Raw genomic sequence first — 14,885 nt, forward strand, 5'->3', positions numbered from 1 at the left:
TCTCCCTCTGCCCCTCCCCCACTTGCGCGCGCGCGCGCGTGCACGCACGCACACACTCTCTCTCTCTCTCTCACAATAAATAAATAAACATTAAAAAAAAAAAGGGGGATCAGCTGGAAATAGATACCATCAAACCCTATTCTGCACAGCTGGGCTGCTTCTCTTATTCAATCTTGGCAAAAACTGGAGGTTTATTCTCTAAGCACTAAAACAGAGGGTCTCTCAACTGGCGGAAATTGGTCACTGCTGAGTTGGTTTATGCAAGTAACTGGGTAAATGAATATACATATACTAGATGCTGAGATCTTTAGCCTTCTTCCCTCTCTCAGCTCCCAAAATATTCTGGTATGAACTCTTTACCTTCTAAACAAGAGACTGAAAGTCTTCATTGAATAATCTGATCAGCTTAAGAAGAAATAACTAAGGATACTAACATCAGAAGTTCCCACTAAATAAACTGCTCAATCAGACCAAAGTATGCTCAGAGCTGACAAGCCCACCCTTGAGGTCAGAATTTGCAAACAGCTTTAAATTCCTACCAAAATCTAAGAAGATCATCAGGAATTACCAAATATTTGAAGAAATAAGCACACAGTAAAATGCAACCTGGACAAATTAGAAAAAAGAAAACGAAACAATATATTGCAATCATAAAATAACAAGATACTGTTAAGAGAAGTACCCAAAAAATAAAAAACAGCTCTTAGATACTAAAAATATAGTAGCAAAAATAGAAAAAACTCAATAGAAAAAATGGGATGATAAAGTTGAAGAACACTCCAGAAAGTAAAAAGAAAAAAATAGATGGAAAGTGAAGGTGATACTTAATCCTAATATCCATATAAAGAACAGAAAATGGAGGAGAAAATCATCAAAAATTTTTAAACATTTTCCAAAACAGAAGGATTTCCATTCCACATTTAAAAGAGACCAAGCACCCAGTGGAAGAGATTTTTTAAAAGGCCCACACGGGGCACGTGGCTGGCTCAGTCGGTAGAACATGTGACTTAATCTCATGGTTGTGAGTTCGAGCCCCAGGTTGGGGGTAGTGATTACTTTAACATCTTAACAAAAAAAACCAGACCCACACTAAAGCATATCACTGTGAAATTTCAGAATACTGAATCACCAGAAAATATTCCTGCAAATTCCTAAAGTCACACAGAACAGATCAGGAATCAGACAGGCTTCAAAAGAGAACAAAGCAAACAATTATTCCATGGAAAAGTAAAAGTTGTACACAAAAAGTAATCATAGTATGTGGCTCAGCAGTAAGTAAAACTTACTAGGTCATTACAGTGTAAACACTGAAAAGTGACCTAATCAAAATTACGATACAAGTACGCTGGGAGGAAGGACGAGAGGGGAGTGGAAGAGTGTGTTTGAGTATGTGTTTTTGTGTATCTTGCCCCTTTCCCAAAATAAGTCTTTCTGTCAGTTTATTATGAACCTTTCAACATTTTTCAAATCTGCACCTTGCTGGAGAATATCCTTGAAATTTTCTTTCAATTTGGTCTAGATTCTACTATCTGGTGAAATACTGTTAAAAGAATCTGAAACCAGGTTGTGTCCATTTCTTAGTTTCATTAAACAAAAATTAAAGAGAATAATATCTCCCTTTCCAGTTCTTTTTATTCTTTCCAGTGGGTTCCAAAAGACAGATGTTTAATCTTCCATATATCCCAGGATGCAAATGATTCACTTTAATCAAGAACATACAGTATATGCTCATTGTAGAAAACTTGGAAAACAGAGAAGGAAAAAAAAAACCCAAACACCCATCATTCCATCACCCAGAAACAGACACCATTAAAAGTGCTGCACACTTCTCAAACATATTTTTCTATGCAAATATGTGATTTTATCTTTACATTCTGTTTTTTTAATTAACATTATATTGTAAATATAACCCATCACTAAAAGTTTTTCATAAGCTTTTTCACAGATGCCTAACATTCCATGCTGTGGATTTACCATATTTATTTATTTGCTATTACTACTAATTTTGAATATTTCCAATTTTCTACCAGAATAAATCACAGTAGAAATAAAAACCCTTATGTATAGGGGCACCTGGGTGGCTCAGTCATTTAAGCATCTGACTTTGGCTCAGGTCGTGATCTCACGGCTCATGGGTTCAATCCCCGCATTGTCATGTCAGCTGTGCTGACAGCTCAGAGCCTGGAGCCTGCTTCAAATTCTCTCTGCCCCTCCCCCACTCCCCCACTCTATCTCTCAAAAATAGACAATCATTAAAAATTCTTCACTCTTAAAAAAAAACCTCATGTATAAATCTTTCTGTACATTTCTACTTTCTTTTAGATTATAAGTGGGATCGGATACCTTACTGACAAATATGTGTCTCTGGATATACTTCTTTTAAGAATGAAGAATAGCAGACTTCTTTCTAGGGACAATCTACCAACTAGCAAGTAAAACAAGCACACAACATTGAATTCTGAATATTTCAAAAAATGCTGTTCAGTACTGAAAACAGAGATATAAAAGTACTTACTCAGACACATGAAGAATATTCTCTTTCCCTTCTTCAACAGAAATGCTGACATTGTCTTTCACATGTTCTACAGCCAACAAAGCTCCTAAAAATAATGACATGAAAAGATTTTTCTTTATAAACTTGAATCATAAAGCAGTAAGAATGACTCAACAAACCAGTGTTAAGTCCTACAAGGAGTAAACTTTTTTCCTAATGGTCTATAAACAGAAAGCATGGTCTTTTGGTCTTGGGGAAATATTACATCAGAAATTATTCATTGGCACAGTCCAACTGCTTTTGAATATGTTCAGCTTCCAGTTAAGGACACTGAAATTAATCTTTTCCTCCCTCAGAAGACAAGAAGAAATGACAATAGCGCCTTCTATAAAAACTATTGTTAATAACATTTCAGTGATTACTATGTGGTGGACACTGCGCTAAATGCTTTACAGTCATCGGAATTTTCAATCTTTATGGTAACCTTAAGAGGTGGTCACCTTTATCTCCATTTTACAGAGGAGGAAACTGGGCTCGGAAGGATTAAATAATGAACCCAAGTTCTTGACTAAATATGTGCCACTCGGGAATTGAATGCAGGTCTAAGGCAGTCCAGAATTCAAACTCTAAAACACGGTGTAATCTGCCTCTCAATACCCATTAAATATCCTAAATTGACTCATTTAGTCCTATAAGTTTGGATAACATGGGCCACCAACACCCAGATATTGATTTCTAAATATCATGCTCTACTGGAAACAGGGCTGCGGCAGGGAAGGTACGAGATAACCCTGGAAAATCTCGTGCTAGAAAGCAAGTACACAAATAGATATGCCAAAAGGACACAGAGGCCAGCTTGGAGGGGCTCCCACTGGCAAACAGTAGCAATGTAACCACTAAAGTAAATAATACAAGTTTTACTGTATTCATACAATGAAATCCTAAATGGCAAATAAAAAGCATGAAGTACTGTTACAGGCGGCAGGATAGATGAATCCCAAAGCATTATCCTATGTACAAAAGAATATATATGATATAATTCAGTGTATATGTAATTCTAGAAAAAGACAACAGTGACAGAAAACAGATCAGTGACTATCAGGGACAAGAGATGGGGAAGGGAAACTCACTGCAAAGGGGCATAAAGGTACTTTCCAAAATCAGAGAAATATTCTCTATCATTATTGTGGTGGTTACTGTATGTTACTTGTCAATTTTAAATTGGCAAAGTTTAGTATATGCATGTTGTAAGTCAATAAAATGGATTTCAAAAAATAAAAATTTTAAAAGAATAAAAGTAAATAATACAGATTATAACTTTTGAGTACATTTTGTTATGAATTTTTTTTAATGGGAAAGAAAAATATCTTCTGACACAAAAATGCCAACTAATACATGTAGAAAGAACAGCAGAATTGGAAGGTCACCTTTGGCACCTTCTTAATCATAATCAAGTTGGGAAGGAAGCATCAATGGATGATGAAACCAGTAAGTGAAGGTTTGAGCAGGATGTTTACATGGTCCCAAAGCATTCAAAATGCCTTTTAAACGCAAAGGGAAAACTTTCCAGTGCGAACAGCTGGCTGACACCATCTTAAGTAACTGAGATCAGATCACCGGTAATGGGAAAAATCAACTTCATGCGCCAATTAATGGGTGGAAATGAAGAACACTGAATCACTTCTGTGCTACTCTTGCCAAAGATGTGTAGCTGAATCTAGCCACAAGGAAACATCAAACAATCCGATCAGGGGACATTCTTCAAGTAATTGGTCTTCAGCCTTCACAGATGTCAAAGCTATGAAAGTCAAGGAAAGACTAAGACTATATATTCCAGATTGAAAGAAACCGCAGAGACATGACAACTAGGTGCAAAGCATGATTCTGGATTTTGATTCCTGCACTATGGAGAGTACTGCTGGAACAACTGGTGTTGGAATATGAATGAACAGGGTCTGTGCATTAAATGGAAGAATGATACCAATGTGTACTTCCTGATTTTGATGTTCCTGTCAGGTCACAAAGTTTTTCCTCACTTGAGAGAGCCCTACACTGGCATATTCTGGATGCTGAAGCATCATTATCTGCAGTGTGCTCTCCAGTGGTACAAGGGGAAAAGCATTTTGTTCTGTTTTGTACCTTGAAGTCTGAAGTTATCTTAACATTAAAACTTCACATGCTGAACGCATATAAAATAGGGAAATAACAATAATGCAATCTGTTTTCTAAATGTTTCATCTAATTTTACTGATTTAAAGGTAAGATGTATTTTAATTAAGCAATGTGAAGAATTAAAAACAAAAAAGGAGAGAAGCAAATATATATTCGATAACTGGTCTACCGTTCAAAATGACAATAATTTTTTTTAAGATTCTCTTCCAGAATTAAGTCAGAATGTGATTCTGAGTTCTACAATTCACTAAGGAAACAGGTCTATCACCTTCAAGGTGATTTTCTAAGTAACATTAGTAAAAACTACAGCTAGAAAATACATAAATTGTGTTAGGAATTTTACCTACAGTCTCATGTAATTCTGGCAACCAACCCTATGTGGAAGATACTATTCCTCTTAATCAAGGAAACTGTAGGAGAAGCCAAACAAGGAACTTGCCAATGTTCCACAACTAGTAAGTGGCAGCCAGGATTGGACCTAAGTCTCCAGGAAGCAAATGTCTTTGCTCTTAACCATGAGACCACACTGTCTAGTGCTTTCCAGCCCAAAAAGCAAAACCCATTTCTTCCGGAGTTCATGGATTAGGGTGAGGTTAGCCCATAATTACTGGAACCAATAGGTTCAAACACCAGCATTTTTAAAGTACTTAAAATGGCTATTGTGGGTTTTGTTCCAAAAGACTCAGAATGCCACCAAAGCTGAAAATGTAGTGAATAATTCTGTCAACCGTATGTGGTCAACTGCATCTAAAGATCGGCACTTCTCCCACATTAGTAAAGTATCTGTGAGTCTAGACTATGTAAACACATTACCAAATAGGAGCTTAAGAAACTACTTAAATTCTTTTGTGTAATTTTCCAAAGTAATAAAAAAGCAGAAATTCCAAGCTGTCTATCTACAATAACCTCAGCCACAAAAAAAAAAGCAATTCCAAATAGAACTTAAGATGTATTAGGTGTATGGAAACCAATATGACAATAAATTTCATATAGTGAGAAAAAAATCCCTCTCTAAAATAAGTGCCTATGAATAAGAAAAGTATTTACAACTGAATTCAAATAATATACTTCCTTTGATAATATTTAAAATGACTTCACAATATATCACATACTATGTAAAATGCAAAAAATAATTCTGTAAATAAAACTCTAGGCAGTTAAAAAAAAAAAAAAAAAAGATGTATTAGGAAGGTGACAGATCCGATGTTTATTCTGGCCTTGACTACATCCATAAGGATGTGTGTGGTAAAGCAACCCGATCAGTCCGCAGTATACTTGAGTGTTCCAGCAATTACCGTGCCACCATTAATTAAAAACAAGTGCAACCTCAGTTTTAATACAACCTCAGCTACTACGATCGTCTGCCTGGTTCCCTTTGAATCCAATAAAACATAAAGTACTGAAGTGGCCTGAAGATCTTTTCTGAGACGAGGGAGGAAGGGAGACGGAAGGGGGATATGCTACAAGAGAGGCGAAGATAATGGGATTTTAACTTTCAAAATGATATTTCTATGAGCAGTTCTAGGTCTCTAGGGAAAGCCACTTCAAAAAGGGAGAGGGGAGCTGGCTGAGAGTCATCCCTCTTAGAGAAAAGGACCGAGGCTGAGCGACGTGTCGCCCTGCCCGGGCTCACACCACGCCTCCCTCCACGCCCGAGTAAACCGTCTCCGGGAGCAGATCCACACGCCAAGGACGGAAGATGAGGGCCGCGCTGCTTACTCCGTGTACAGTTTCGGGGAGACGGCAGGCCTAATCCCACACCGCGACCGCCACTGCGCAACGCCGGGCGCGGCGACCTTCCCTGCCCCGCACCCTCCCCGGCTGATGCAACCCACTTAGGTCGGCGGCCTCGGTCCCTTACCCAGCGGAGGGTCTCCTGCATTTACGGTCAGACAGAGCGTCGCCATCCCCGCCGGTCCGCGGCTCTACCTGTCAGTGCGCCTGCCTGGCCGTCAGAACCACCCCGAACCCGCCGAAAGCGAGAAGCTGCAACGTGTGCACGCGCCTGACGCTGCCGCAGCCTTCGCCCCTCCCCTGCGTCGTGGCTGCCGCCGTCTCCGCGCACACCGTGATGCGTCATCGCCGTGCGCCGTCTCCGCCCCGCCGCGGGCCCCGTGGTCTTCGACCCCGCCCCTCCGCTTCAGAGGGAAGGAGGGCCTAGAGGCGTTTCGCGCGGCCAACGGAGGGTGCTGAGGCGAACGAGTCTTTACGACCCTTCGCAAAGCGAGGAGAGCAGGCGTGAGAGCGTTTCCGAGGTGTGAGGGCTTGCACGTGAGCCACAAAACGGAACACGCCAGGGGAGCGGTGTGTTGTTGATGGGCACTGTGTGTTTAGAAACACAGAGAAGTCGTGGAAGCACCCTGCACATCAAACCATGGTTACACTGGGGATGGGGGGAGCTTTTCTGATTTTCCGCATTTTTCAAAAGAAGAATGCATTTCCAAGAGTTATTTTCATATTTGAAAATAATGCTTAAAAAGAAAGGATTTATTTGTAAAAGGCGTTACTAAAAGGCAGTGCCCGCGTTTGTCTTGGCTTTGTTTGCCTGGACGCGGATTTCTCCTCTACACCCCGTGGGAAGGGGTGGGGGTAGAGGTAGGGGCATGTGTGTGCGTGTGTGTACTCCAAGGGCTGGTATTCGAGCCAAGGGGTCAAGAATTGATTCCAAAAAAATATCTCAACCTCATCACCCCACCAGTACCACCACCAATACATGCCCCACGTGGCCTCAAGTGGGGGTGGCATTAAGTGGGGCCACTTGGTGCTATTCAACTGGAGCCTGGGGTGGTCAAAGGTGCAGAAGGGCTTCACTCACCTGATGCCTGAGGTGGGAAGTCTGGAAGCCTAGGCTCAGCTGGACCCCACCCGTCTCCATAGGTCCTCTCCATGTGAAGCCTCCAGCAGGGGAGTAAGACTTCTTACAGGGTATCTCAGTATCAGGAAAGTGAAGGTTCCAAAAGACCAAGATGAAAACTGCTAGGGTCCTCGTGATCTAGCTTTGGAAGTCACATAGCGTCACTTTTGGGCCACTTGATTGGTGACCAGTGAATCACAGGGCCCACCTGGATACAAAAGAAGGGACTACACAAAAGCATCAATACGAGGAGGTATGGTTCACTGGGGTCTGTAGTAGATTTCTTGTGTCTCCCAAGAAAAGTCCAAGTCCTGGCCCTCAGTCCCTCTAAATGTGACTATTTGGAAACAGAGTCTTTGCATATGTAATGAAGTTAAGGATATTAAGATGACATCATCTTAGAAGGAGAGGGAAATTTGACACACTTTAATGAAGTCACAGAGACACAAAAGGAAGGGCTCCAATGGGTCAGGTTGAAAGTCAGGATGTCTGCATCACCAATTTCAAAATCTTCTTACTGAATCAGAGAAACCCACTGATGCATAATGAACTGAACATCACCACCAATAGGCTCTATGGAAAAATGATGCATCAGTTTCTTCAGGACTTGGATAAAGTTAACAAACTGTACCTAGCCAGTGTGGGTTCTGCTGATTAGGTAAATGCTGCTGAAGAACTTAAAGAAGGTTCATTCCTCAGTGAAAAGCCAAACAAATGAAGAACATCAAGGACTGTTTCCCAGTGGCTCTCTTAGCAAATCTGTTGTGCTAATCTTAGCAAATCTGGTTCTGGTGGACACAGTCTATTTCAAAGAGCAGTGGGACCAGGAATTTGATAAAGAACATACTGAAGAGGGAGAATTTGGACTGAACAAGAATATGAGCAGAGCTGAGCAAGGTCTTTAATTCTGCCTTCCTTAAGGATGTGCAAGCCAAGATTCTGAAATGCCATAAAAAGGCAAGCATGGCTTTGCTGATCTAAGCACGATTGATCATGCAGATCTAAGGAGGATTTTGCTGCTGCCAAATGAAGTAAATGGTCGGCAGAAGCTTGAAGATAAACTCACTCCTGAAAAATTGATAGCCTGGGCAACTTACAGAATGCGAGCAAGAGTGATGTAGATTTGTACTTATATCAGTTCAAAGCGGAAGAGAGCTCTGGTATCAAGGCCATGCTGGGAGCCATGGGAATAGTGGATGCTTTCAGTCAACAGAGCATGATCAGGAGCCAGGGTGTTGAGGTGTCTAAAGTCCTACACAAGTCCCTTGTGGAGGTGGCTGAGCAAGGCACAGAATCTGCAGCTGCCACTGGCATGGAAACTTCCGACGTCATTGCCCTTTTATGAAAATTTCCATTGCGATCACCCTTTTCTGTTCTTTGAGCACATTAAAACCAACAGCATCTTTTTCTTTGGCAGAGCCTCCCCTCCCTAGATGCTGTCAGCCGGTCACTACTTTTGGTAAAAGCTCACAGAGTTGTTCCGGGAAATTGACTGCTAGAAATAACAGGTTCTATTTGTTTTCCTTTCTAGTATCAGTCACAACCAAGAATTTAATAGTTGGAATATCATGTCTGCCTATCTCTCTCGCTCCACAAATGTGTAAACCTACATTTTTCCCACTAAAGTTCCCTTTGGACATTAAAATAACACTCCCTTTGGACAAAATGTTCAGCTTCAAGATTCGACAAAGGGATATTTCAATACTGCATCTTCTAAAGTTGAAATATTGTTTCTGAACTGTTTACATGAATCAAACCAAATTATGCCTGCTCTTCAAACTTATTAACTCAGACTCCTCCATTTCTTTGAATTTAGCTAATATCTGGGACCCTTACATGTCTATTTTATTTTATTTTATAAAATACATTATCAGTAAACCAATGACTAAAAAAAAAAAAAAAAGTAGTACATCTTTTATCTTTGCACCACTTTCCTTTTGCCTGAAATTATTTTCCCCCAGATTTTCATGACTGACTTCTTATTCAAATTTCAGATCTGAATGTACCTTCACACGTCCCTTTTGATGTCTTTAGCTTTTAATTTTTGCTAATATTGCATTTCTTATCTATAGCCTTTCAGACATAATATTTACAGATTAAGGTCTTTTTAACTTGCAAACACAAAAGTGAGAAGTGGAACTGTTACCTGTTTAGCCTTGTAAAGATGGTTCCATAACATGTTTAACCTCGTATTCTCCATGGATGGTCCCTCTCAGCTAGTAAATCAGACAGAATGTTCCATTTGAAGTTAGTGTAGTCTTAGATTGTCTTTTGTTACTTCTTCTGTTTTATATTTATCCTTTTAAAATCGCTTAGCAGAGAGCTCCTTATGCTGCCACTTCAAGCTTCTATGTTTTGACCCTTTTATTATATATCTGCTTTTTTTATGATTATAGACTCATAATTTCATTCAAACAAAACAATGGAAGAGGCTTTCATTTTTCCTGGTCACAATATCATAAATGGCCAAGGGACAATATGTATCTTTTTCTAAATGTGTGGAAACACTTAAATGAGATAATGGTTAGAGGGGGTAGGAAAAAGAGAATTATAAAGTACGATGTGATGCCATTAAGATAAGGAAACTTGTATTGTCATGCTCGGCATTTATTTTATGACTGTTAAGAACTCCAAGGTGAAAGTCACATTCCCCCCTAGTTATGGGCCCTTCCACTTCATCAACCAATACCTCACATAACTTTCGGGGAGCTGTTTCAGATTTGGTCACAGCTTCCATCTAGGTAGTAAGCAATGTGTTCACAGAGTGCTAATACTGTGATAGATTACACTGATACTTTGAAGCTGCCCTCTTCTAAATATACTCCTCTTGGTCAAAGTGATTTTTAAGATTTTTTTGATATTATTAAGTTTCACAAAGGGTCCAATAGACTTTCTTGCACATCACCGATGTACACTCACTAAATATTATGCAGTGATTGAATCGTATATGAGATATAGGGAAAAGATCAGTGTTTATTTGCTGAGGAATTCTTGGGTCTCTCTTAAAAATTCTTTTCATATTGAGTGTCTTTTTCCATATGACGTACTAGGGATACAGAGAATCTTGAAATCACTTCCTCAACAGATGAATAACCAAATAACCTGTTTTTGAACACCTTCAGTGATCAGGAACTTAATACTGCTCAAGACAGCCCCCTCTGTTTCTAAACACCTATTACTATTACAGGCATCTAAATCTGCTTTTCTGTACATCTGCCCACTACCCTCAGAGGCTGTTCAGAACAGGTCTGGGATCCTCTACATGGCAACTTTTCATACACTGGAAGTTGTCATGATGCCTCCCATGTCTTTGTTCTCTAGGCCAGATGTCTCCAGACCTTTCAACAATCCTTCAAATGATAGTTTTAATCTATCCCACCTTCCCTCTTCCAAACATGCTTCAGTTACTCAATGTGTCTATTAAAATGTGATACTCAGAACTGAACAAAAGGTTCTGGGTGTGGTGTGATCAGGGCAGAGTGCAGGCAGAAGCACTGTCTTTTGTTTTGCCCATCACCATGCTATTAACGTATGCCACGTTAGCTCTTTACAGCCACAAGAAACTGTTGACTCATATTAATATTGTAAACAACTCCAGGACAGAGAGCCCAGAAATAAACCCATACTTATAAGGTCAATTAACTATGAGAAAGGAGGCAAGAATATACAATTCTTGAATATACAAGTGTTTTAAATAAATGGTGTTGGGAATACTGGACAGCTACATGTAAAAGAATGACCACTTTCTCACACCATACACAAAAATAAACTCAAAATGTATTAAAGACCTAAATGTGAGACCTGAAACCATAAAAACCCTAGAAGAGAACATAGGCAGTAATTTCTCTGACATCGGCCCTAGCAATATTTTTCTAGATATGTCTCCTAAGGCAAAGGAAACAAAAGCAAAAATAAACTGTTGGGACTACATCGAAATAAAAAGTTTCTGCACAGCAAAAGAAACAATCAACGAAACAAAAGGCAACCTACAGAATGGAAGAAGATATTTGCAAATGATATATCTGATAAGGGGTTAATATCCAAAATATATAAAGAACTTATACAACTCAAAACCAAAAAAACCCACAAATAATCCAATTAAAAATGGACAGAAGACATGAATATACATTTCTCCAAAGAAAACATGCAGATGGCCAACACACACATGAAAAGATGTTCAACATCACTAATCATCACAGAAATGTAAATTAAAACCACAATGAGATACCACCGGTCAGAATGGCTAGTTGCAAAAAAAACAAGAAACAAGTGTTGGCAAGGATGTGGGGAAAAGGAAACCCTTGTGCACTTTTGTTGGGAATGTAAATTGGTACAAGCATTGTGGAAAAAAATATGGAGTTTCTTCAAATACTAAAAAGAAATATACCATATGACCCACTAATTCTACTACTGGGTATCTGCCACCAAAAAACCAAAAATACCAATTTAAAAATATATATGCACCCCTACGTTTACTGCAGCATTATTCACAATAGCCAAGATATGGAGACAACCCAAGTGTCCATCCATAGATGAGTGGATAAAGATATGGTATACACACACACACACACACACACACACACACACACACACACACACACGAATATTACTCAGGCATGAAAAAGAATGAAATCTTACCATTAGTAACAACATGGATGGACCCAGAGGGTATTATGCTAAGTGAGATAAGTCAGACAAAGAAAGACAAATACATATGATTTCACTCATATGTGGAATCTAAAAAACAAAATAAATGAACAAATAAGAAACCAGACTCTTAAATACAGGGAACAAACCGGTAGTTGCCAGAAGGGAGGTGGGGGAGGGGACAGATGAAATAGGTGAAGGGGATTAAGAGGTAGAAACTTCCATTTGTAAAATAAATAAGTCATGGAGACAAGAAAAGTACAGCATAGGGATTTTAGTTAAAAAAAAGAAAGATTGTAAACAACTAAAATCCCTCAAGTTCCCCATTCTCTGCTTAACTAATGTAAGACGTTGCATGCACTAACTTAGCCTAGTCTTGATCCATAGAAGATTTGATAGAGCTAACATTTTCATTTTAAATATCATTGCTAACTTTTAACTTTTGAGATTTAGTTCCATCTATGTCATTCAGCACATTGACTACTGTCAAAGTAATACAGACAGTTCTGAAAAGACTTAGGTACAAACATTCCAAGTGCCCAATGACTGGATGAGTCCAGAAATGCCTTAACAATTCAGAAGAGAGTGGGATTGTTTACGGAGTAGGAAAGAGATTAGTGCTAAGAAGTAATGATAACTATTCTATTTGTTTATAGAGTTCTGCAATCGTATTATTCTTCCCAGTCGAAACCGTTATCATTCTTGATTTTGAGAAGCATGGAATCATCAAGAAAATTGATGTCATCAATAGAAATGACAAAAAGAGTGCACAACTGTGGTACACAAATAGAAACCTGCTTTCGGGAAAGTAGGACTACAGCAGTAAGAGTCTCAGGTCTTAGGACCATTATCTTGTTGGATGATTTTATTAGTTCCAATCGTTTTCTTAGACATTTTGAATTTTCTAGGTACTTTTTTTCTTTCTAGCCAATATTTCTACCTCCTATTTCTTTCATTGTCAAAGGGGCAATGTTTATGTTGAGCAAAAACATATTTCTCTTACTCCTGACTTTGTGGGAATGTAGCTGTTTCACTATCAAGAATAGTGTTTCCTTCTGGTATCTTACAGATACTCACTATCCAATTAAGGAAAATTGCTTCTGTTCTTAGGTTAGCAGTATTTTTTCTTAAAAAAAAATTAAAATGGGCATTTTCAGCATCTACTGAGATTCAAACAACACATTAAACCCTTCTTACAATGTAAATTAACAGGAAATACAGAGGTGAAAGAAAAAAAACTCTGCCCTTCATAAAGGGACCTAGTCTTATACATGAAAGAGACAAATAAAATTTGCTATACAATGGGATACATGCAGCAACAGAAATACATTCATCTTTTTTTTTAAACATTTATTTATTTTCAAGAGATGCAGAGTGCAAGTGGGGGAAGGGCAGAGAGAGAGAGGGAGACACAGAATCTGAAGCAGGCTCCAGGCTCTGAGCTGTCAGCACAGAGTCCGACATGGGGCTCAAACTCACGAACCGTGAGATCATGACCTGAGCCGACATTGGCCACTTAACTGACCGAGCCACCCAGGTGCCCCAGAAATACCTTCACCTTAAAAACATTTTGGAGGGGGCACCTGGGTGGCTCAATCAGTTAAGAGTCCACTTTTGGTTTCCGCTCAGGTCATGATTTCACCGTTTCTGAGTTCCAGCCCTGCAGCAGGCTCTGTGCTGACAGTGCGGAGCCTACTTGGGATTCTCTCTCTCTCTGTGTCTCTGTCCACCCCTCCCCGGCTCATGCTCACTCTCTCACAAAATAAATAAATAAACTAAAAAATAAAAATAAAAAAAACATTTTGGAAATAAGAGTAATAACAATAAATGCATGAGTAAAAGCTTACACAAGGTACAAAGTAGCTCAGAAGATGGAAAATGATTATTCACGGTGAGTAGGGGAGGGAAGAGAGAATAGTAAAGGAAAGCTTCCAGTAAGAGATGGCATATCTAAGGGATGGAAAAAAAGAGGTCAAAGAAAGAACATGAGCTAAAGCCTGGAGTTGTGAAGCTGTGTGTATTTGGAAAACCGGCCAGTTCGTTACTGCCAGAATGTAAAATGTTTTGCAATGAGAGATTAAAAAGCTGGAATGTCAGCAGATACTAAATTATAAAGAGTTCTGAGGAACTAGAGTTCATCCCGTGATAGGAAGTCAGTAAAGAGTTTTAAGCAGCAGCAAGAGATATGATTAGGATTGCATTTTACAAGGACCGTTTCGACAACAGTATGGCAGGTGGATTGCTGTGTGCAGAAACGGTGGCAGAGAGACCAGTTAAAATGTCATTACAGCAATCTATCAGAGAGGAGGTAAAAGATGAAGGCCTAAACTAAGGCAATAAAAATCAGAATTGAGAACAGAGAGGAAGTTCCAGACATATTTGAGAGGTCGACTCAGTGGTGATTGGTGAGATGCTGAGGAAGGGGGTGGTGGGAGGGAAGCAGGTGTGCCTGCGTTTATAGCCAGGCTTCAGGTGGGATGATTGGGTGGATGGTTGTCATCGTCTAAGAAGCAAGACAGGAGGGAAAACAGGTTGGCCAAGTATTTGGCCCCAAACTGATTGAGATGCTTCCATCTAGACAAAGGGGTGCCTGGCTGGCTCAGGCGGTAGAACACGCGACTCTTGATCTTTGGGTCGTGAGTTCAGGCCCCATGGTGGGCATGGAGACTACTTAAAAAAAAAAAAGGTATCTAGATGAAAATATCCCATAGCAACTGC

At 39.5% G+C, this 14,885-nt stretch overlaps 1 protein-coding gene across 1 annotated transcript in view; it reads right to left on the reverse strand.

Annotated features, from left to right (window-relative positions):
* The window catches only part of EPRS1 (glutamyl-prolyl-tRNA synthetase 1), a 71,583-nt gene extending 64,932 nt beyond the window's left edge, over positions 1–6,651 (reverse strand). Inside the window, exons 1-2 of the mRNA XM_042925000.1 lie at positions 6,528–6,651; positions 2,516–2,600 (exon numbers count right to left, since the gene is read on the reverse strand). Of these exons, the coding sequence (XP_042780934.1) occupies positions 2,516–2,600; positions 6,528–6,573 (131 nt within the window). The 5' untranslated portion in view covers positions 6,574–6,651. The remainder of the gene's footprint in view (positions 1–2,515; positions 2,601–6,527) is intronic.
* Between the last annotated feature and the right edge of the window lie 8,234 nt (positions 6,652–14,885).

This window comes from Panthera leo, chromosome F3 (genome assembly GCF_018350215.1).
Source record: "Panthera leo isolate Ple1 chromosome F3, P.leo_Ple1_pat1.1, whole genome shotgun sequence".
Taxonomy (NCBI): domain Eukaryota; kingdom Metazoa; phylum Chordata; class Mammalia; order Carnivora; family Felidae; genus Panthera; species Panthera leo.